Source organism: Malania oleifera, chromosome 10, assembly GCF_029873635.1.
Source record: "Malania oleifera isolate guangnan ecotype guangnan chromosome 10, ASM2987363v1, whole genome shotgun sequence".
NCBI classification, from domain to species: domain Eukaryota; kingdom Viridiplantae; phylum Streptophyta; class Magnoliopsida; order Santalales; family Ximeniaceae; genus Malania; species Malania oleifera.
This window is the reverse complement of record NC_080426.1, coordinates 2,585,521-2,609,579: the sequence shown is the minus strand read 5'-3', so window position 1 is coordinate 2,609,579 and position 24,059 is coordinate 2,585,521. Positions and strand designations below refer to the sequence as shown.

Here is a 24,059-nt window from a genome sequence, read left to right as displayed (position 1 = left end):
ATCCAATTCTCAGCATGAATTGGATCTGCATTTCCTACGAACACCGAAAGCTTCAACCCGGTGAATTGATCAATGGAGCATCCCATCTCAAATGTGAGACGGTCTTGCCCCCTATTCGTTCGCACCACCTCAGCCATAAGCTGCTGTGTGAAATCCCGTAATACACTCGTAGAGTCACTACCAGCCTCAAGGCCAGCATCCTCACTACTACTGCCTCCTATGTTGGCAGTAATGTCCCCGGATTCCATCCTGAAAGGTAAAAACGAAAATCCATTAGAAGAGTAAAAGCCTTAATATCGTCTAATACTATTTTACTATAGACTCAGTCCTCTAAAATCATATTTTCAATATTGACGTACTCCATTAATTTAAAATCATCATTCTAACTCAAATCCTGCCCTTCTACTTGGAAACAACACCATCAATAGATTGCTGTGATTTTCTGAACTCTTCGAATGATCCACAAAAACATAGAAGTCTGCCAAGGGAATTCCGTCTCTAGGCATACAAAACAAAACCCGAGGTCTTATCCATGTCCTATACTTTGGTATATTCTAGACTACAGAACTAGAAAATTCTTAATTATGAACATATCCTTAACCGGGCAGCATGATTTAAATCACACTTCCGACTGGTTAAGGGCTTTGATACCAACTGTAACGGCCCGGTCCTTTATATGGACCCAGGTTGCCAACCTACATACATAATAACCTGTACGACATACATGAACAACCTGCCCTAAACGGGACATACGAGTGTAAATCATATAAAACTGGGATATAAATGTCATGGAAAAACATAAATGTCCATCGGGATTTATAATAGGCATATACCAGAGTCTACCAACTGTATTCTTAAATTCTCAAATATCCAACTTAATACATAAATCAGTGTTTACAACCTCCAAAAAGATATTTCTAACTAAGTTTATTACATAACCGAATACTTACACAACTAAACCAAAAACCACCCCCAGTCGCTTTAGCAACTAGGATCGACGTCCTGAAGGCCTTGAAAATAGAGGTTGTATAACGGGGTGAGACACTTCTCAGTAAGGAAGAAAGTATTACAATTAGTGTGTGACCACATGTGGGTATTTCAATTTAAAACATATATCCATATATATAAAACAAAGGTTTTCAATACTAAAGCACAACACATATTAATATAAACAATACCGTTTTTTCCATATCAGCTTTTAAATCATGTATATGAATATAGAACGACCAACAGCTTGGTATCACAAATAATGCCTATTTTACCCCGTGGATCGGGTTGTGCATTGATATCTCTAGCAATGCCCTATTAGTGCAGGTACTGTCATGTATCTCATATATAGTCCGACTGCCTCCCCTGGTCAATTATTTTTCCAGTGATTACAAACTCCTGCAAGCTGACCATCTCTGTACCCACACCGCTTAGCGTGTGTGGTTGTGTTGTACTCACTGGCAACGAAATCTGAGCCTCTTGGTATCGAGACTATAAACCGCTTTACTCTGAAGTATTTCAACTTCAGTTCGGTAGTATCTTTCAACTCCTTAGTAGGTAGTATCTTTCAACTCCTTAGGTGGTAGTATCTTTCAACTCCAATAGTTGCAAGCTGTGGTTCCACTTATTATATATACAATTTATAACAAAACATGATAACCTGTGCAATTTTAGTATTTTCACAAACTCATATATCCATATCTGGTATAAACCAGCACACACCCTCTCGATTTACCCTTTTTGCATAATTAGCACAGTATATAACCGGCACCTGTTTTTCAACATTTTCCAGTATAACAATTTGAAACTCTGTTCCCATAATCCATATCAATAATATCAAATGTTTACAAGTTCATTTTCATCCACATGTCACACTAATTTAAACAAAAATCCCCTATATAGTATATAGTACAATAAACATCATTTAAATAAAAATAAGGGATTCAGGGTTCTCCTACATACCTAATAATACAAATAAAGAAGTTTTGAAACATTTGGAGACCATACGCCAAAACCCATATTTTTACCAAAACCGTAAAATCACGAAACCCAGCATTTCAACCCGGTGAAATTTAGTAAAATAGTAGTCAAATCAATCATATGAATGTAAACTATCTTTTTAGTGGTTTAGTTTTACGAAATTACTGTTGTAATCGATTTCCCCTTACCTTAAACTTGAAACCGAAATACGAACGAACTGATCGAAAACAACGACTGGGGTCCCCAAAACCTAAAAACTGACGAACAATATTTCAATATAATTTCCTATACTACCGATCTACCGAACCGAAACCGAATTCAGACCCTTACCTCGATTTTAGAGAAAATCCCAAAATTCCACAAACGAAGATCCGTTCCACAATAAACATAGAGATTCTCTTCTTGATCCACGTGGTAATGACGGATCGTGGATTCTGGTAACGGATGGCGCGAAATCCTAGAGAGAAAGAGAGAGAGAGAGAGAGAGAGAGAGAGAATGAGAGAATTTATAAAATAAAACCTAACTTAGTCTTTAAGTAATCTAAATAAATATCTCCTCCAAGATATTTGTATATATCTCAAAATATCTCCTTTCAAAATATCTTCTCCAAAATATCTCCTCCAAAATATCTCTTTATTTATTTATTATTTATTATTATTATTATTATTATTATTATTATTTTTGGGTTGGGTTACTACAGTCAGTGGTAGCCTGATACCCACGATTTTTTTGATATTGCGTCAGCTTCCAATCTGCAAGCTTTCCATGGATCTCCCAGTAGGTTTCTTTTGAATAACCTGGCTTTCGACAGTGCTCACACTATAATTTGCCTTTTTGTGGTTTTTGTCCATATCCTCCCGGGCCTTTTGAAATTAGAGCCGAGACGTCCGACCCCCCCGAATTTAGGGCTGGTTTTTCAGGCCCAACACGATCCGGCTATGGCTTCAGCATCACGCGTCTTCGGCTCTCCTCCCTCCTTACTTCGGCGAACACCTCTCGGGTTGATGGCAAAGGTCGTTGGCCAAGAATTCGTCCTTGTACGTTATCCAAATCTCGGTTGAGGCCGGCCAAGAACTCAAAGATCTGTTCGTTTTCGAGTCGTTTTTTGTATCGTGCGCTGTCACAGGAGCATTCCCATTCTTCTTCGATGTTCAGGTCGAGCTCTTGCCAGAGATGAGTCATCTCCATGAAATACTCAGTAATGCCTCACTCGCCTTGCCTCATCTGCCACAACTGGGTCTTGATCTCAAAAATTTGCGAGTAACTTTCGACGTCGGAATATGTCTCACGAACGGCGTCCTAGACATCCTTCGCCATTGGTAAGAACAAGTAGATTTTCCTGATTGAAGGCTGCATCGAGTTGACGAGCCAAGCGGTAACCATGGAGTTTTCGGACCTCCATTTTTGCAAGGCTACAACTTCGGTGGAGTCTAGTTTCCTCCGTTTGCCGGTAAGATAACCTAGCCTCCCCTTTCCTTCAATTACCAATTTTATGGATTGAGCCCACTCACGGAAATTTTTTCCATTTAATTCTTCCACTACGAGTGGAAAGGTTGTGTTGTCTAGCCCATTCGAACCCCCAACGGATGTGGTCTCTGAGTCACCACGATATTTTCAGCAGGGGTCGACCCTTTACTGTTGACGGTGCTGACGCTGGTCATAGTTAGCTAAGGTTGAGAAACCCTAGCTCTGATACTATGTTAGCTGAATTCAATTCTATTCAACTCTGTGTAAATTAACATTATGTACATCCCAATCTTATAATACAATCACCTATTCTAATAAGGAAATAATCCTTCTACAAAATAATATATAATCTCCTATATTTACCCACTTTCCTAATTTACCCATTATATACAAAGGTACTTGGGATTTTAACAAATTGAACTCGAAACAATCACAAAACAAACAATGCAATCACTCAATGATGAGATAAGCAATCACTCAACAATGTGTGATACCCCGTAGAAGAAAGGTTTAAAAGGATTAGATATTACTACCCATATCAACAAGGTACACATTTCTTTTCGAGAGTCTTCTCATAAGAATTTCACGGTTAAGCGTGCTTGGTTTGGAGTAATCTTGAGATGTGTGATCTTTTGGGAAGTGTTTTCTCAGGAAGTGTGTGAGTGAGGACAAAACACACTGAAAAGGACACGTGTTGGTCTGTGGGACCAGTCATTAGTCCAATAAGGCCCGTCCCCTTATTATCTGGTCCAGGTAGAGGAGGAAAGACGCAGTGCTCCCTGACAGACCCAGGTTGGGACGTTACAAAATGGTATCGGAGCAATTACCCAATCGGAAGTGTGATGAGATTCACATCGCCTGGGTTTAGAAATGTAGGTTCGCAACGAGAACGTTGCGTTTTGTAAGTAGAGAAGAATGTGATACCCCATGGAAGAAAGGCTTAAAAGGATTAGATGTTACTACCCATATCAATAAGGTGCACCTTTCTTTTCGGAAGCCTTCCCATAAGAACTCCACGGTTAAGCGTGCTTGACTTGGAGTGATCTTGGGATAGGTGACCTTTTGGGAAGTTTTTTCAGGAAGTGTGTGAGTGAGGACAAAACACACTGAAAATGACACATGTTGGTCTGTGGGGCCAGTCATTAGTCCGATAAGGTCCACCCCCCTATTGTTTGGCCTAGGTAGAGGAGGAGAGACGCAGTGCTCCCTGGCAGACCTAGGTTGGGGCGTTACACAATAAGAATAAACGAAAACAACGATCAAAGACACAAGATTTACGTGGTTTGGCAATTTTCCTACATTCACAGGAGCAGCAACTGAATTTTTCACTATCACAATGTCAAGCTTACAATTAGGGTTCCTAAGCATATAGGAACCTTAGAACCTCTCTAAATCATCCCTGTAGCAATCCCAGAAGGAAAATCCTCCAATCCCCCCAATCTACTAATCTCCAAACTCAAATTCTGTAAGGTGCGCTGAACGAAATCGTCAATGGTTTGAAGCCGAGAAAAATTCCCTACATTTCTGCCTGAAACTGTCGACGATTACCTCTCAGTTCTAAAACTGTTGAGCAAGCCATCGCCGGTTTTCTTCCTGTAGACTTCTCTCTTGCTCTTCGCTTTATGAAGCTTTCTTGGGGTTCATGCATTCCACTCAAAATATGAGCCACAAACCCAACAAGTATAATCTCTCCAAAGACGACAACTAGTCAAGGGTTGCCAACCAACAAATAAAGGAATGCTTAGGGATGAAGTACTTAAAACTATATTGAGGAGTAAAGGGAGACCAATTCAACACCAATTTTGTGGAGTATAAATGTTTCCAAACAAAAAAGAATGAGAATGAGCCTGAAGCATTTAACTTATAGGAAACTTTGTCATCAACAGTAACATACTAACATCAGGTTTAGATCTAAACTCAACCACAATGCTGGACAGTCTTCTTGGTCAATTCCAGCTACCAGCAATAATATCGTGTTAGGAACCTGTGAGCATCCAGATCAAAGTGACACCAAGATTTTTACGTGGTTCGGTCAATAACGACCTACGTCCATGGAGCACACATCAAAATTCACTAACTCATCAGAAAATATTACAATTCTCTCTCTTTCTCTTTCTCTCTCTTCCTCCATTCTTCCTCTCAGCTCTCCTGAGCTTCTCACGCTTCTGCACTCTCTCTGTGCTGTTCTGTGCTGTGCAATACATCTTCCACAGCCCTCCTTTTATAGGCTTGGAATGTAAATTACAATTAAGATAAAATCAATCAAATTAGAAGTTACAACAAAGAGATAAATAGAGAATAAAAGCACCACGCGTTTTCTGACTCAGCAATGCGTTGTCTCCTGGCTATCTTCTGGCTCCATCTCTAACAATCTCTCACTTTGAGACAGAGACGCCTCCTCAACCAGTATCATGAATAAATGATGTGCTCAAAATATGTGTCTTCAAGCATGAAGACCAACTGAAGTTGAACACAACTTTAGCTTCTCTGTAGTCGCCACCTTCCTGTCTGCTCGATTTTTGTGGACTAATTTGATGGCTGTCATCTTCACAACTGATGTAACAATGCCTGTGTAGTCAATCTCTTCCTTCTACTCAAAGCCTTTGATTACCAACTGAGGCTTGTAACTTCTGGAACCGTCATGCTCCTCTTCACTAAAAGCTCAAATGCCTTAAACTCTAGAAAAAATGACTTCTTCAGCAAAATTTATATAAATAAGTATTAGCATTTCACGTGCTATAGAAAAAGTACCTAAACTTATGTAGAGCCCAACAATAATTTCTTTTTAAGTGTATCATGTTACTCTCATGCAAGAATAAAGCATAGAAAAATAATTTCTATTTAAGTACAGGCCCACCCCTTCCCTGTGCTAAGATTCAATTGTAATATTGGGAATGCCTAGGATTCAGATTTTAGGCCTTTGCTCTAAAACCCTTGATCCACTCAACCTAGAAGGTTAACCTATTGGGCTGGGATTCAAGAAAATTGAAATAGAGGCATGCATTTTTTAATACTAAATGATATGAGTGATTAACTAATTTTCCTTCTTTTGTGCACACACACAGAGCTCTTATGCTCACACATGCATGTGTTTGTACTAAAGCAAAATAATGATTTATATTTCTATCTCAGTTTAGGATAATTTTTTCTTATTTAATCTTTTGAATAAATTTATATGGATCAATTCATGGCAATTATAAAGTGTTGTTTTGGTGAGCCCAGAATCTAAAGGAGAGCTTGCAGGCTGTTGAAGAGGATCATCGAGAATATGACCTTGATGATGGGGATGTGGAGGCCCACAAAGTTATATTGAAACGTGACAGAACAAAGAAAGATTCAGATATATTGGAGAAGTCTCTTTCTCGCCGGTATCCTGACTTGAGATTCCATGAGGCTCTCCAAGAGGAGAAAGAGAAGCTGCACGTTGAGTTGCACAGATCAAAAATGAACAATGATCCCAATGAATGCCATGTGATTGAGAATCTTATTGAGATTACAGAAAATGTTGTTAATGCTTTGCCGGAAAACAAGCTTATCCTTAATGCAGATGCGTATGTCGGTTCTGGGTAAGCTTGTTAATACCCTGGAAAGCTCCATTTTTCAATATCATGCAAGCTATTTTGCTAAATTATTCCTTTCATGTTGCAGATGTGAAACCATTACAAAATCAGCCTGTGGCTTACAACCTCCAGGCCAACTTAAATCTGAGTGGCAGTCTGATCTCTTTGACTGTTGTGGGGAGCCTCATTTAAGTTTGTGCCCTTTTTCCTTTTTCTTTTTAACAATTAAAATCATAGCACTATGAACAGTGGCAGACCTAGAAATTTTCATCAGCAGTTGCAAAAGAATATATAAATAATAAAATGTAATATTTTTCATATTTTCCAAGACAAGCAATGAAAAACTCATACATTCTCATTTAACACTAGTAATAACTGTTTTACATAATATTATTTATCAAAAAATTCCTGGTCTTTCATGTTTGTTGCCTTTGAGAGCGGGAGGCAAATGAGTATTTTCAGTGGGGCCATATCTTTAGTTTACTGAAAACATCTCTTCATTTTTCAAAATTTCATATACGATGTCTCTGCCACTGACTGAAGAATACACCAGAGAGAGATCATAATCTCATATTTCTAATATCTTTGTCAAGTATATGTGGGTGGCTATTTCTGTTTAGAATGTTTACTGCTCAAGAACAACAGGGAGTCTATTTCAAATGATCTTGTTATTCAATTTCTGTATTTATTTTTTTATAGACCTCTATCATTCTGTGCATTTGGATTGTTGTCTGCGCAGACACTTTTAAATTTTCAAGCCCATGAACTTGGTTATTTTTCGTTTACAGGCTTGAAGACCTGCTTCTATCCCTGTGGAACATTTACATGGATAGCCCATACTATATCCAAGGGAGAAATATGTAAGTACTTTCTCCTTTAAAATGCATTTCTTATAACTAGTTTTGACATAAAAAATAAATTGAAAACATTTTCCTAAAAATGGCCACTAACTTGGGCACCACCCATTTTTGACACACAAAGACTTCATCTGCCATAGAGAACTTTTTTTCATTTGAAACCTGTTTTCTGATTCATGCATTGAGGAACAGCTTTAGCTTTTTAATGCTCTTAATGTACACTTTCCTTCTTCATCCAAGTTGGGTGGGGGTGATTCAGGGATTAAGAGAAAGAAGTTGAGATAGTAAATCACATGCTCAAAACTAATGCCCTCAGATTCATTGGTATCATTCCTACTAACAGACTATATTCTTACTGGGACTCCTTGTTAATAAACTTATTGGTTTCAAGAGATGGCTGTTCCTGCAGATATATCATCGGCTTTGGTAACATTTACTGAAAAGTTCCTAATGTAAGTTGATATTACCTACAGTTCAAATCATATAATTCGGACTACTTTAAATTTCTTTTTTTCGACTGCAGCCCGTGAACGAGCATGCAATGATCTAATGGCTTATTCCCTTTTCTGTGGTTGCTGCTGTTACACTTGTTGCGTGAGAAGGAAATTGCGGAAAAATTTCAACATAGAGGTATTTTTCTCTCTCTCTGCCATTGAAGAGCTTAGTGAGGTGTATGAATGTTGGAATGCTGTGCTCCAAACAATTCAATTTTCAAGATTGAACAAGATAATGCAATATCAGCCAACATACAACTGTAAAATGGTAGAATGGTTGAGACAGTTTTTTCATTGATTTAACAAATACTGATTAGGGCATCAGAATGATCAGCATATTGAATTTGCACTTTCTTTTTAGGTTCATTAGAGGCCCACTAGGCTTTGTGCTCCCACTCCATCCCAATATGCTTTTAGCTTTGGACCTTCAAGATGAAATTTGACAATTTAACACTGCAAACCATTGGGCTGCACACGTCTATGGGAACATATAATTTGGACTTTGATTTACCATATCTTTACTTTATCCTTATGAAAGGTGCACAATGACTAGGAGCGTGCAAACTGCAAACAGTCAGCTCAATCAAAATGGTTAAAAATTTTACGAGACCAACTAGAGCTGAGCTTATCAGGTAATATCTCAACATAACCAGGCCAACCAAACTGTTGGCTGTTGCAAGAAAGAATATGAGTACCTGGTGTTAAAATGTCAACCTAGAATATCTTTGTAAATAAAAAACAAATTTGGAAAGTGAGTAATTAGTGAGTAATTATGGGGGATTTGATTTCATTTAATAGGAAATTATTTCCTTGATTAGAATAGGTTATTGTATTATATATTGGATTGTACGTAAGAACAAAATTATGAAAGAAATATTTTTTCCAATCTTTTCTTCTTTCATGGTATCAGAGCTAGGGTTTCTTAAACCCAGCTAAAACAATGGCTGACAGCAGAGATTCTATCTCCGCTACAAACATCACCGGTGATTCAGAGGTTACGTCCGGTGGGAGTTCGAATGATAACATAGTTTTTCCATTTTCACTGGAAAAATTAAACGGAAAAAATTTCCGTGAATGGGCTTAATCCATTAAACTAGTAATTGAGGGAAAAGGAAAGATTGGTTACCTTACCGGTGAGCGAAGGAAACCAAATCCATCCAACGTCGTCGCCTTGCAAAGATGGAGGTCCGAAAATTCCATGGTCACGGCTTGGCTCGTCAATTCAATGCAACCATCAATCGGAAAAATTTATTTGTTTTTGCCGACGGCGAAGGAGGTCTGGGAAGCCGTACGCGAGACGTACTTCGATGGCGAGAGTTACTCTCAAATCTTCGACATCAAGACCCGATTGTGGCAGATGAGGCAAGGCGAGAGAGGGGTTACCGAGTATTTCATGGAGATGAGTCATCTCTGGCAGGAGCTCGATCTGAGCATCGACGAAGAGTGGGAGTGCTCCGACGATAGCACGCGATACCGAAGGAGGCTCGAAAACGAGAGGGTCTTCGAGTTTCTTGCTTGCCTGAATTGAGAGCTCGACGACGTGAGAGGACGGATCCTTGGCCGGCGCCCTCTCCCTTCAACCCGAGAAGTTTTCGCAGAGGTCAGGCGTGAGGAGAACAGGAGACGGGTAATGTTGTGACCCCAAAATGATTCCGCTGGGCTGGACCCGGCTACACGTGGATCTGCCCAAAAATTAGATGGGCTGCACACCGGGCCGGACGCTTCAGCCCTTACATTAAAAGGCCCAGGAGGACCTCGTCAACGGCCACAAAGAGGTAAAATGTGGTGTGAACATTGTCGAAAAACAGGTCATTCAAAAAATACTTGCTGGGAGATTCATGGAAAACCGGCAGACTGGAAACCGAGACAATACCACAAAAATCGTGGGTACCAGGCCAACACTGGCGGGTCAAATGAAAGATCACAAGGAGAGAACAATGATACCCCATCCGGCAGTGTATTCAGTCCTGAACAGTTGGATCAGTTATATAAGATGTTTTCATCAATGCAAACATCGGGACCGTCTTCCTCTGGTTCTTTGGCTCATTGAGGTAATCATCTGACAGCTTTAAAAACCACATCTTGTTACAAATGCCCTTGGATAATTGATTCGGGTGCGTCCGATCATATGACTGGGTCATATCAATATTTTTCATCCTACTCCCCATATGCCGGGAATTTGAAGGTAAAAATTGTAGATGGATCTCTCTCACCAGTTGCTGGAAAAGGAAGTATTCGCATATCTGATTCCTTAACTTTACAATCAGTTTTACATGTCCCCAAGTTATCCTGCAATCTGTTATCTATCAGTTAGTTAACAAAAGACTCAAATTGTTCCGCTAAATTTGTTTCCTTCCATTGTGTTTTTCAGGACCTATCATCGGGGAAGACGATTGGCACTGCTAAAGCGTATGAGGGACTCTACTACTTTGAGGTGACAAGTTTGAGTGAATTATGTAATACTGCAATTTGTGATTCTGCATCTACTTCTAAAAATAGTGAACTTTTGTTATGGCATTCACGGGTGGGTCATCCCAATTTTCAATATTTAAAACGTTTGTTTCCTTCTCTTTGTTCAAATAAAATGGCTTCTGAGTTTCAATGTGAAGTATGTGAACTTGCTAAACATCGTCGTACTTCGTTTCCATCATCCATATACAAACCATCTCGCCCATTTGCTATGTTTCACAGTGATGTATGGGGTCCCTCATGTTCCCTAAATCGCACCAATACAAAATGGTTTGTGACCTTTATCGATGACCATACTCGTCTTTGTTGGGTCTACTTACTGAAAGACGAAACTGAAGTCCGTTCCATTTTTATCAATTTTCATACCATGATTCATATACAGTTCTAGACTCATATTCAAATCCTACGTACTGATAATGGTACGGAATATTTCAATACCATCCTGGGAACTTATCTTCAAGATCATGGGATTGTTCATCAAAGTTCTTGTATGGATACCCCTCAACAAAATGGGGTTGCTGAATGAAAAAATAGACATATACTTGAAGTCGCCCGGGCTTTAATGTTTACTACCCACATGAAACATTATTTTTGGGGCGATGCCATCTTAACAGCCACACATCTCATTAATAGAATGCCAAGTCGAGTACTCTCATTTGTCACTCCTCTACAGAAATTTCAGGAAAACTTTCCTAACTCTTGATTCCCTTCCAGTTTCCCACTGAAAATTTTTGGCTGTACTGCGTTTGTTCATGTCCATGCACACCACCGCGATAAATTGGATCCTCGTGCCATTAAATGTGTTTTCATTGGTTATTCACCTACCCAAAAAGGCTACAAATGCTATGACCCGGTCTCAAAACGACTGTTCGTTAGTCTTGATGTCACCTTTTTTGAAACCACTCCTTATTTCTCAAAGCCCTCTCTTCAGGGGGAGAAATGGAGGAGTGAAGATCGGTTCTTTGATCCTTTTACTATTGAATCTGCGGTTACTCCAGTTACTTCATTTCCTGGCCCGTCTATTGAGTCTTCCATTACAGTACTTCCTGATCTGCCAAACACAACTGAACACTTACCCTCAGGGGGAGATGCAGGAGAACAAAACAATGCAGACATACTGGTTTACTCAAGAAAGCGGAAAACAAAGGAGAAGGAGAACCTCATATCTGAAGCACCAATAGCGTTGGACCCGGTGATGGCTCCGAATAATCATGATCTGGTAATTGAGTCTTCTTCTGACAATTCTGCACCTGATGATATCAATCTACCTATTGCAATCAGAAAACAAACCAGGTCATGTACTCAATATCCTTGGTTGAAATACATGTCTTATAAAAGCTTGTCTACAGGATATCGTGCATTTGTCTCTAATCTGGACAGGACGAAAGTACCAAAAAACATTCAGGAAGCTCTAGAAATACCAGAATGGAGAGAGGCAGTCTTGGAAGAAATGCGAGCCCTAGAAAAAAATGGAACTTGGAAGTTGACAGATCTACCGAAAGGGAAGAAGCCAGTAGGTTGTAAATGGGTTTTCACAGTGAAATGTAAATCTGATGGAACAGTTGAAAGATATAAAGCCAAACTTGTTGCAAAAGGCTTTACACAAACCTACGGCATTGACTATATTGAGACATTTGGACCAGTGGCAAACTTAAATACAGTTCGGGTTCTCTTGTCCCTGGCAGCCAATTTAGATTGACCACTACAACAGCTTGATATCAAAAATGCTTTCTTAAATGGAGAATTAGAAGAGGAAGTTTACATGACTATACCACTAGGATTCAGTAGAACAGGTGAAGAAGACAGAGTGTGTAAACTAAAGAAATCGTTATATGGCCTCAGACAATCTCCAAGAGCGTGGTTCGACAGATTTGCAAAGGTACTAAAGAATCAAGGGTATCGACAAGGGCAATCAGACCATACACTATTCTTCCAACAGTCTCAAGGCGGTAAGAAAACAATTCTAATAGTGTATGTTGATGATATAATTCTTACTGATGATGATACTGTAGAAATGGAGAGATTGAAGAAGGTTCTGGCTACTGAATTTGAAGTTAAAGACTTGGGATAGATGCGGTATTTCTTGGGCATGGAAGTGGCAAGAACAAAAAAGGGGATTAGTGTTTCTCAACGAAAGTATGTTACTGACCTCCTAGTTGAAACTGGCATGCTAGGGTGCAAACCCAGCGAAACCCCGATAGAAACAGTAAAGAGGGTTGAAGATTGTGGAAAACCAGTAGAAAAGGAGAGGTATCAGAGATTGGTTGGCAAACTGATCTACCTATCACATACTAGACCAGATATTGCATTTGCAGTTAGTGTAGTAAGTCAACACATGCACTCACCAAAGGAAGTTCACTTCGATGCCGTATACAAGATCCTTAGATACCTCAAGGGATCCCCAGGAAGATGACTCTTCTTCAAGAAATGTGAGAGCAAGGAAATAGAGATCTTTACAGATGCAGATTAGGCAGGATCAGTGGAAGATAGAAGGTCCACCACAGGATATTGTACATTTGTTTGGGGAAATCTCGTGACTTGGAGAAGCAAAAAACAGAATGTGGTGGCTCGTAGTAGTGCTGAAGCTGAATTCAGGGCAATCGCTCAAGAGATTTGTGAAGGATTGTGGTTACAAAAACTATTGGAGGAATTACAGGTACCGGTAAACCTTCCTATCAAACTCTACAGTGACAATAAGGCAGCTATTAGCATCTCTCTTAATCCAGTCCAACATGACAGGACTAAACATGTGGAGGTAGATAGACACTTCATCAAAGAAAAAATTGAAGAAGGAATTATATGTATGACTTATGTACCAACCAAGGAACAAACTGCAGATATTCTCACTAAAGGCTTGGGACGACAGAGTTTTGATGATCTTATTAACAAGTTGGAGATGATTAATATTTATGATTCAACTTGAGGTGGAGTGTTAAAATGTTAACCTAGAATATCTTTGTAAATAAAAAACAAATTAGGAAAGTGAGTAATTAGTCAGTAATTATGGGGGATTTGATTTCATTTAATAGGAAATTATTTCCTTGATTAGAATAGGTTATTGTATTATATATTGGATTGTACGTAAGAACAAAATTATGAAAGAAATATTTTTTCCAATCTTTTCTTCTTTCACCTGGCTATGGCTTGGTTATTGTCTTGGGGGGAAGAAGCACGAATTGCTGATGATAATAATAGTAACCTGGAGAGCAAGGACTTAAATTAAATTTCGGTTGAAACATCAAAATATTGATTATTATTATTATTACTAATATTATTATAAATGTTTTACCTCGTTTGCTTTAGGATATGCAATTTATATACTGTACAAGCTAAAAACTTGTCTTGTATGCATTTTCTAAATTTATTTTGATTCCAAATTATGTGCAATCATCTTTTTTAATATTTCCTAAAGTTTCATTGTAAATTTTCATCATTTACTATAAATGTTCATCATTTTTTAAAATTGAAAACGAAGTCGAAATTTTCGTTGAAATTTCCATAAATTTAGGCCATTGAAATTTTCATCAAAATTGAATTTTGGGTCCTTACTGGAGGGTTCTCGCTGCATCTGGGCTGGTGGGTGGTTGTAGTTTCCTTTGGTTAGGTCAGGGCAAGGATAAAGTGAGAAAAAGAAAAATAAAAGGTTGAAATATAAGAAGAATAAGAAGAGAAAGGGTCAAATGCTGTGGGCTACTAAAATATGTGTTATAAACCTAATTTTTTTAACTATAAAAATATGATTCAATCAGTTTATTGAAATTCCTTGCACACTTGGAAAGATACCACCAGATTTTATTTTATTTTATTTTGAGATTTTCCTCTCAACCAAATTGAATTTTTCTAATAGTTGACTGCTGTAACCAATTTGATAATTCAATCAGTTAATTCAGTTTTAACCAAATTGTGCACAGCCTCACCATTGACGACTCTAGAAAGCAAAATTATTGTTGTTAGTTGAATATGCAAAACAAAATTTCATGATACATAAATGATGTATGTATGGAATTTCATAGAGAATAAATGATCCATCTAATGCAACCTTCAAATTTAAAATATTTTTTGGTTGTAATTGTGCATGTGCATTGCACAGTGTTACATGTGGCCAGTATTAAAATATTTCCTTGTAGAAGTATGAATATGAAATCTTTAAGTGACATGAATATTCTCACATAATCAAATTTATATTCTCAATCTGCCTCAAAAATGCTTTTCAAATTTGTTTAGTACTATTGCACAAACAAGTTGGCTCTTACCATTAGATGGACGCATTAGACTTGGAGAAATTATACAGGGGATCTCCCTTCCACGTGTTCATGTGTCTATTTCTTAAATGTTAAATATGTGACAAATTGGTCTTACATTCATTAATAGCAAACATGTAAAGAGAGGGATCTATTTTCAAAATATTTAGAATTTAAGAAATAGGCACATGGACCCGTCACATGTGGAGGAGGGTTACTGTGATTATTTATTGTTAGTTAGTGAGGGTAAAATGGTCATTTGCAATATACGTGACATATATATAAATAGAGGGAGAGACCTATCATTGTGATTAGGTCTTCTAATTTACCCAATTCTTTAAACAGATTCACTGCCACATGCTTTTATTTTCCTGGTCATCTTTTATATTCATATTTTATCCTTTTTTTATGATTTCACTAATATCCGTATCTCCGTAGTTCCCATGCTTCTGCATGCTTACCTTTTTCTCCATGTCCTATTTATTCACAACTTTTTTATCTTTTCCCCTATTTTATCATAGAACTAGATAATCAATTTTATCATTGTTACTTCTCTTACTAATTTCCCTAAAGTAGTTAAAATATATTTCAAGGATCAACTCATGTTAGCAATTGTGAGTTTTTTCTTGTAACACAATTTGTTTATTTACATTTACACTGCATTTGGCATCATGGAATCTAGGCGGTGGATAATCACTATTACCGGTATCTCCCATTATACATGGTTCTACCGTTCACAATTGAACTTTTCTTGGAAGTGTTCAATTAACCGACAGTTTCGTGGCTTTCGCTGAAATTTACTCTGGGCCAATTTCATTTTGTTTGCTTTTTAGGGAGGCTCATGTGATGACTTCCTGACTCATCTAATGTGCTGCTGTTGTGCCATGGTTCAAGAATGGCGCGAGCTTGACTCAAGGGACTTTAATGGTGAGTGTTTTGTGTGTGCTTGTGTATATATATAGATATGTACATATGTGTATAAATAGATTTTCTTGTCAACCACAATAGGGTTGACACATGCCAACCTATATATATATATATATGCACCAACAACAACAAATCTTAAGTCTTAGTAGGTGAGGTCGATTACATGTATCATTTTCCGCCAATTTATCTGATTAAGGGCGTGTTCCTATATTAGATTAAGGACCGTTAATTCTTTCATCACTTTATCATTCCAAGTTATTTTCTACCTACCCCTATCTCGACCCCTTTTCGTGTTAGAAATAATAACTAACTCACTCATTCTCACTGGTGCTCTATTAAGCTTGCGTTTCAAATGCCCAAACAATCTAAGTCGTTCATTCCTTATCTTGTTTTCAACTGATGTTATGCCTAAATTATTGTGTATATGCTCATTTCTTACTTTATTTTTTAATGTTAAACCACTCATCCACCTTTACATTCGCATCTCAGTAATTTTTATTTTTTGTACATGTTGTTTCTTAATTGCCCAACATTCTGCTGAACCATAAAGCATAGTTGGTTTTATAGTCGTCTTGTAAAAATTTCCTTTTGATTTAACGATAGTCTACAATCACACAACACACCTGACACACTCATTCACTTTACCCAACTTGTTTTAATTTTATGTACTACATCTTTTTCAATTTCCGCTTTAGCTTGCATAATAAATCTAAGATAACTAAATCTATTAGTGCTATTAATATCTTGATCACCAAGTTTAATCTTGTCTCTATTGCTATCCTTACATTGCTGAAATTACATTTCATATTCTGTCTTATTCCTATTTATCCTAAACCCTTTAGACTCTAATGTAACTCTCCAAAGTTCTAGCTTTTATTCCACTCCGCTCCTATTATTATCAATCAACATGATATCATCGACAAACAACATACAGAAGGGATCTCATTTTGGATATTCCTAGTTAATTCATCAATTTCTAAAGTGAAAAAATAAAGACTCAAAGTAGAACCTTAATGTACGCCTATTGTGATTGGAAAATCTTTAGATTCTCCTCATACAGTCCTAACACTAGCCACTATTCTATTATACATATCCTTAATGATCTTCGTATATCTACTGCAAACTCCCTTCTTTTCTAAGATCCATCAAAGAACTTCCCTAGGTACTCTATCATAAGCTTTCTATGGGTCAATAAAAATCATATGCAAGGTCCCTCTTCTTTTTCCTAATCTTTTCCATTAAATTTCTTAAAAAAGATAAAAAAACTTCTGTTGTTGATCTCTCAAGACATAAAACAAAATTAATTTTCTAGAATCTTCATTTTTGATTGTTGATGTGTAGCGATTTTAATCTTCCGATCAATAAAATAAATCACACAAAGAACATTCACAGAAAAATGGAGACGAGAGATTTTACGTGGCTCGGCAAGGTTGCCTACGTTCATGGAGCGTGCACCTGGAGAAAAATCCATTATGAAACTGTGACAGTACAAGATCTGATCAATTTCTTTCCGATCCTAGATCTCCTGTACACCCCTTCACCTCGACCCTATGAAGAAAAATTCTTCGTGGAGAAAAACCCCCCTCTAGCTCTCCTTGCACAAAATGACAAGCAAACCCTCCTTTTTCCTAAGGCTTACAAACATATATATGACACCACACAACCGTTGGATTTAGAGACGATCCAACGACTGTGATAAAAGCCATAATAAATAAATAAATAAACGTATTTTTTTAACAATCTCCACCTTGGCTTTTAATCACAGCGAAGCACAACATTCCATCCCCACGCACTGGGATGCTCTGTTAACAATCAACAAGAGACTACATTAACTAAGTCCAGACAACACTTGAACTTAGTTAATGTAACAGGCTTCGTGAGCATATCTGCAGCATTTCCATATGTGTGGATTTTCAATAACTGGAACTTACCACTTTTAACCCAACCTCTAACTGCATGGTACCGCATGTCAATATGCTTCGTGCGAGAGTGGTAGACCTGATTTCCATTCCAAGGATCTTTTTAGCTGCACTAAGATCCTTCATCTCAAACTCATCCTGTAACCTGGCTTTCAACACATTCAACTCATTAGTACTGTTAGAGGCAATCAACATGTCATCCACATATAGCATAAGGATCACATATGCACCACTGTTAAGCAATTTAAAGTAAACACAACTGTCATAACTGCTTCTAACATACCCAATCCTTAACATATAAGAATCAAACCTATGGGGATTGCTTTAAACCATAAAGAGACCTATTCAACTTACATACCAGGTGCTCTTTACCTTGTTCCACAAACCCTTCTGGTTGCTCCATAAAGATATCTTTCTCCAACTCACCATGAAGGAAAGCTGTCTTTACATCCATCTGTTCCAGATCTAAATCATGCATAGCAACTAATGCTAACAAGGATCTCATAGAAGCATGCTTAACAACAGGAGAAGATATTTCATTATAATCTATACCTTCTTCCTATTTGTATCCTTTTACTACTAACCTGGCCTCATATTTTACCCCTTTTAATTCTAAAGTAGGTTCTTTCTTTCTGAAAACCCACTTACAACCAATCAGCTTCCTCACCTTAGGCATCTGAACCAACACTCAAGTGTCATTCTTATGAAGAGACTCCATCTCCTCAACCATGGCTCCAAGCCAACTATCTTGTTCAGAACTTTGAACTGCTTCCTGAAAATCAGAAGGATCTCCACTACTAGTAATAAGAGCAAATGCAACTAAGTCCTCAAACCCATACCTAACTGGAGACTTAACGTTCCTCATTTCTCAACCGGTGGTTAGCCTTGTAGGCTTATGTCTATCACCTATTTGAGGAATTTCCTGAGGAACTGTAGCCTATCTCACTGTATCCTATGCAACAGAATCAACAACAATAGTCTGAATATTACCCATACCTGAATTTTGAATGCTGTCCAACTCCACCTAAATAGGTACTCCCGCTGAATCAAACTCCAACTTCTTATCAGCATTCTCGTTCAACATGGCTTCCTTATCGAAGACCACATCCTTGTTAATGACCACCTTCTGTGCTATAGGGTCCCACAACAGGTATCCCTTCACTCCTTCTTGGAAACCAAGAAATATGCACAGTTTGGACTTAGGGTCCAACTTTGATCTATCTTGTTCTTGCACCTGCACATATGATGGACAACCAAATATTCTCAACACAGAGTAATCTACTGGCTTACCTGTTCATACCTCCTCAGGAACCTTTGTGTCAATAGCTACATAAGGAGACCTGATTACCAGGTAGCATGCCATACTCACTGCTTCTACCCAGAATGACTTAGGCAGATTAGCCTGAATCCTCATGCACCTTACTCTCTCTAGTAATGTTTTGTTCATCCTTTTAGCCACCCCATTCTGCTGTGTCCATGTGGAATTGTATAGTGCCTAATGATCCCCTCTTCCTTACAGAAGTCAATTAACTGGCTGTTTTTGTACTCCAGTCCATTGTCAGATCTCAAATACTTCACCTGTTTCCCTGTTTGTTTCTCTACTTGAGTTTTCCATTTCCCGAACTTACTGAATACCTCACTCCCGTGCTTTAGAAAATACACCCAGACTTTCCTGGAAAAGTCATCAATAAATAAGATAAAATAAATAGCACCACTGTGAGACTGTACTTGTACTGGACCCCATACATCTGAATGAATGTACTCCAGCACCTCCTTGCTCGTATGCTTTCCTGTTCTGAAACTCACCCTGCGTTGTTTACCAAACAAATAGTATTTATAGAACTTAAGCTTACAATAAGAATTACCTCCCAATAAGTTCTGCCTATGTAGCTCCTACAGATCACGCTCATTCATGTGACCCAGCCTCATATGCCACAGAGTAGTATCATCTGTATTTGTATCTGAAGAGGTACTAGCTGCAGCTTCACCTGTCACTGTGCTACCCACCAGAGTGTACAAATTGTTCCTTAGATAACCCTTCATTATTACCAATGAACCTCTAGCCACTTTCAGCACACCATTCCTAGTTGAAAAAGAGAAACCATTACTGTACAAAGAGCCTAAGGAAATCATATTCTTTTTCAGATCTGGAACATATCTCACATCCCTGATGGTTCTAACCACACCATCAAACATCTTGATTCTGACCGTTCCAATACCAAGAATACCACAAGAAGCATCATTACCAATCAACACCGTCCCTCCAAAGATTGGTTCATAGCAGTCAAACCGGTCCTTGTATGGACACATATGATATGAGCACAATGAATCCAAAGTCCAGGTATTGGCTCAGTAATTGGAACCTATAATAACAGCCAAAAGATCCCCATCAAAAACTGATGAATTGCTCTCCACTACAGTAGCCTGCTCAGTCTTCTTCATGTTCTTTTCCTCCAAATCTCTTTTCCTCTTTAGACAGTCCTTCTTCATATGCCCTTATTTCCCACAATAAAAACAATCACTCCTCCAGTTCCCATTCTTACCCCTAGACTTGGATTGAGATTTCTCTCGATTCCAATTACCCCTACTAGAATTCCTGTCCCTCTATTGGCTGGACTCGCCCTTAGCCACCAATCCTTCTCTATGTCCTGGATAATCTGGTTTGTGAAAACTCTAACTCTCCAGAATGACAGTAGTCACCTCATCAACTGTAAGAGTCTCCTTACCTAGCAGTAGTGTGGTTTTCAAAGTATCAAGTGAACTGGGAAACGAATACAATAGAATCGGTGCTTTATCTTCCTCCTCAAATTTTACCTCAATACTCAGCAGCTGCGTGATTATCTTATTGAAATAATTGAAGTGGTCTTTGACTTCTGTGCCCTCATTCATCGTCAACTGATACAACTGTTTCTTCAAATACAGTCTATTAACTAAGGAATTGGACATATAAATATTCTTCAATTTTTTCCAAAACTCAACTGGTGATGTTTCATTCAACACACTGTATTTAATTTCTGGAGTTAAACTTAAGGGAATGGTAATTACCGCTTTCATTTCCTGCTCCTCTCACTGATCATCTGACATGGTCTCTAGCTTCTTGTTTTTCCCATATAGTGCCTTAATCAGTCCTTATTAGACCAACACATCATTCACAGTGTTCTGCCACAAACTGAAATTATTTTTTCCATTAAAGGGCTCCACCTCGAACTTGTACACCCCTTTACCTCAACCCCGTGAAGAAAAATTCTTCCTAGAAAAAAAACCCCCTCTAGCTCTCCTTGCACAAAATGACAAGCAATTCCCTCTTTTTTTCATGGCTTACAAACATATATATGACACCACACAACCGTTGGATTTAGAGACGATCCAACGGCTATGATAAAAGCCACAATAAAAAAATTTAAAAAAAAACATATTTTTTTAACATTAACCTTATTTAATGTTCAATTACTCTTTCTCATAATTTCATTGCATGACTCATAATAATTCCACAACAGCTATTACAATTTTGAATGTCGCTTTGTTTTTATACAAAGGTACTATCGTACTTTTGTATATATATATCAACCCAGACTTGTAGCTGCTTCCTCAACAGCTCACTTGTAACCATGCCCATCATCATCGTTCAATAGTTGAATTTTGATGTCTTTAGATGTTTTGCAGCAACCAAGATATAGTATTTATTTTGGTAGCACTTCAATTTTAAAGTCAAATATCCATTGTTCTAAATAAGGTTACTGCAATAAAGGGGCATCATATCATTAGCACAAACATTATTGCAGTATCATGGCAACTTACGCAAATTTTTCCTCCATGCTACAACAAAAACAAACCAAATGATTTGATTCAAAGGCTGTATGAAATGCATTGAACTGGTTTCATTTCCTTACCATAAAGATCATCTAGGTTTAACATATACAGTTATAGTTTCCTCCTTGTAGGCCATTTCTTGTGCTTCTAGGACCAAGTTAGTAGTACCCTTATTGTGTGAATGGTAGGACGGAAAGGTGGAAGGAAGGAAAATGTTTTCTAATTTAATGGCTAAACTACACCAGCTCTGTTCTTATTGTGTGGCCTTGCCCCTTTAAGCTTAAACTTTTCTATCCTGCCAACACAGCATTATGTTTGTCATTGTTCAGGGGAACCTGCAGTTATTGACTGAACTTTCTTTCTTTCACAGGTTGCCAAAGGAGAAAAATGATTCCTCCACCATACCAATATATGAAGCCTTGAGTCGCTAGTCAATGCGCACAAGATAAATCTTCTACTCTTTTCATGTGTAGATACATAGTTTAGTTTAACATGTGGTGATATACACAGAGGAGTGCCTTAGAACATAGGAAAAGTACTCTACAAATGGTGTAAAATTTGGGTTGGCATGGCCAAATTATGTGTTATGGTCTTATGGAAACCATTAGGAGGGCAAACATGTGACATTTTATGTAATGTGTACAATTTGAACATTGTGAGTGAAAATATGGCCTTTAATATGAAACATTTTAGTTGAGGAAGAACAGCTCTGCAGCCTACAGTTTGCTATAGAAGTCTTTTAGGTGATCGCGCTGATTTGCAGCTTCTTATGAACTCAAAAAATGGGGTTAAATAGAAATTGAAGTGTAAACTACATGCCTAATGCACTATTAAATTTACATACAAAAGTTTGGTATAAATGCTTATATGCATAGAGATCGTTTGCTCATACAAAGTTATTGTGTGTACTGGGTGCATGCATCTACCTTCTTAAAAGGAGATGTGTTGTAATGTGGAGCCCATACATTTTCCTTATAAGGAAATGGATTCAACATAAAAGGAGCCTACACCTCTATGAAAAAGTGGAACCAATAAAAACTTTTCAACATTTAAGACTTCCAATAAGAAGGTTAAGTAGGAATAGGTGGCACATTCAATGGTAGATTTTGTTAGAACATTACTTTACCTAAAAGTTTAAGTTATTAGATTATGGGCCAACATTGTATATCAAGTTTTAAAACTCTCTTGTACGTGTAGCTCGATAGCACATGGAGAGATAAACACACTATAAATAACACCCATTATAGGGAACACAATAATTTTAGTTGAGAAAGAACAACTCTGCAACCTACAATTTGCTATATCAGTCTTTTGGGTGATCGCGTTGATTTGTAGCTTTTTATGAACTCAAAAAAATGGGAGTAACGATAAATTGAAGTGTAAATTGCATGCTTAATGCACTGTTAAATTTACATACAAAAGTTTGGAATAAATGCATATATGCATAGTGATTGTTTGCAGGAGATGTGTTGTAATGTGGAGCCCATACATTTTCCTGATAAGGAAACGGATTCAACATAAAAGGAGCCTACACCTCTATAAAAAAGTGGATGTATGCACTTGTTGTAAGCTCCACATTCAAAGACTAGCATAAACTTTTTAACATTTAAGACTTTTAATAAGAAGATTAAGTAAGAATAGGTGGCACATTCAATAGTAGATTTTGCTAGATTACCACTTTACCTAAAAGTTTAAGCTAGTAGGTTGTGGGCTAACAATGTATATCAAGCGTTAACACTCCTCTGCACGTGCAGATCGATAGCATGCTTAGTTATGTCATGTTGAACTGGATTGAGAGAGATATTGATGGTTGTTTTCTTGTCACAATAGAGTTTAGTAGGGAATTTCACCGAGATTTATAATTCTTCCAAGAGTTTTCGTAACCACAGTTCTTCACATATCCCTTGTGCAACTGCCCTAAACTCAGCTTCAGCATTGCTTCGAGCCACTACATTATGTTTTTTACTCCTCTAAGTTACCAAATTTACCCATACAAAGGTGCAATATCCGTTGTTAGACCTTCTATCTTCCGCTAATCCTACCTATTCCGCATCTATGAAAATTTCTAATTCCTTACTTTCACATTTCTTGAAGAAGAGTCCTTTGCCCGAAGAACCCTTGAGGTACTTGAGGATCTTATACACAACATCTAAGTGAGTCTTTTTCGGTGAATGCATGTGTTGACTTACCACACTTACCACAGATGCAATGTTGGGTCTGGTATGCGATAGGTAAATTAGTTTACCAACCAAGCTTTAATGCCATGAAAATAGAATGAAATTTTTGTATTTCTTGAATAATTTTGTGTAGACCAATTTACAATATTTATAATACAATCGGAAGATC

At 37.7% G+C, this 24,059-nt stretch overlaps 1 protein-coding gene across 10 annotated transcripts in view; it reads left to right on the top strand.

Annotated features, from left to right (window-relative positions):
- LOC131166946 (protein MID1-COMPLEMENTING ACTIVITY 1-like) overlaps positions 1 to 22,419 on the top strand; it is a 39,942-nt gene extending 17,523 nt beyond the window's left edge. The window contains exons 2-8 of one of the 10 annotated variants that reach the window (XM_058125602.1): positions 6,659 to 7,002; positions 7,085 to 7,188; positions 7,785 to 7,856; positions 8,263 to 8,305; positions 8,456 to 8,483; positions 15,891 to 15,984; positions 22,084 to 22,419. In XM_058125602.1, the coding sequence (XP_057981585.1) occupies positions 6,659 to 7,002; positions 7,085 to 7,188; positions 7,785 to 7,856; positions 8,263 to 8,305; positions 8,456 to 8,483; positions 15,891 to 15,984; positions 22,084 to 22,136 (738 nt within the window). In that variant the 3' untranslated portion in view covers positions 22,137 to 22,419. Of the gene's footprint in view, positions 1 to 6,658; positions 7,003 to 7,084; positions 7,189 to 7,784; positions 7,857 to 8,196; positions 8,306 to 8,376; positions 8,484 to 15,890; positions 15,985 to 22,083 lie in introns of those variants that run through there. The other 9 variants (XM_058125601.1, XM_058125600.1, XM_058125603.1 and 6 more) reach the window with 9 other exon arrangements.
- The last annotated feature ends 1,640 nt before the right edge of the window (positions 22,420 to 24,059 follow it).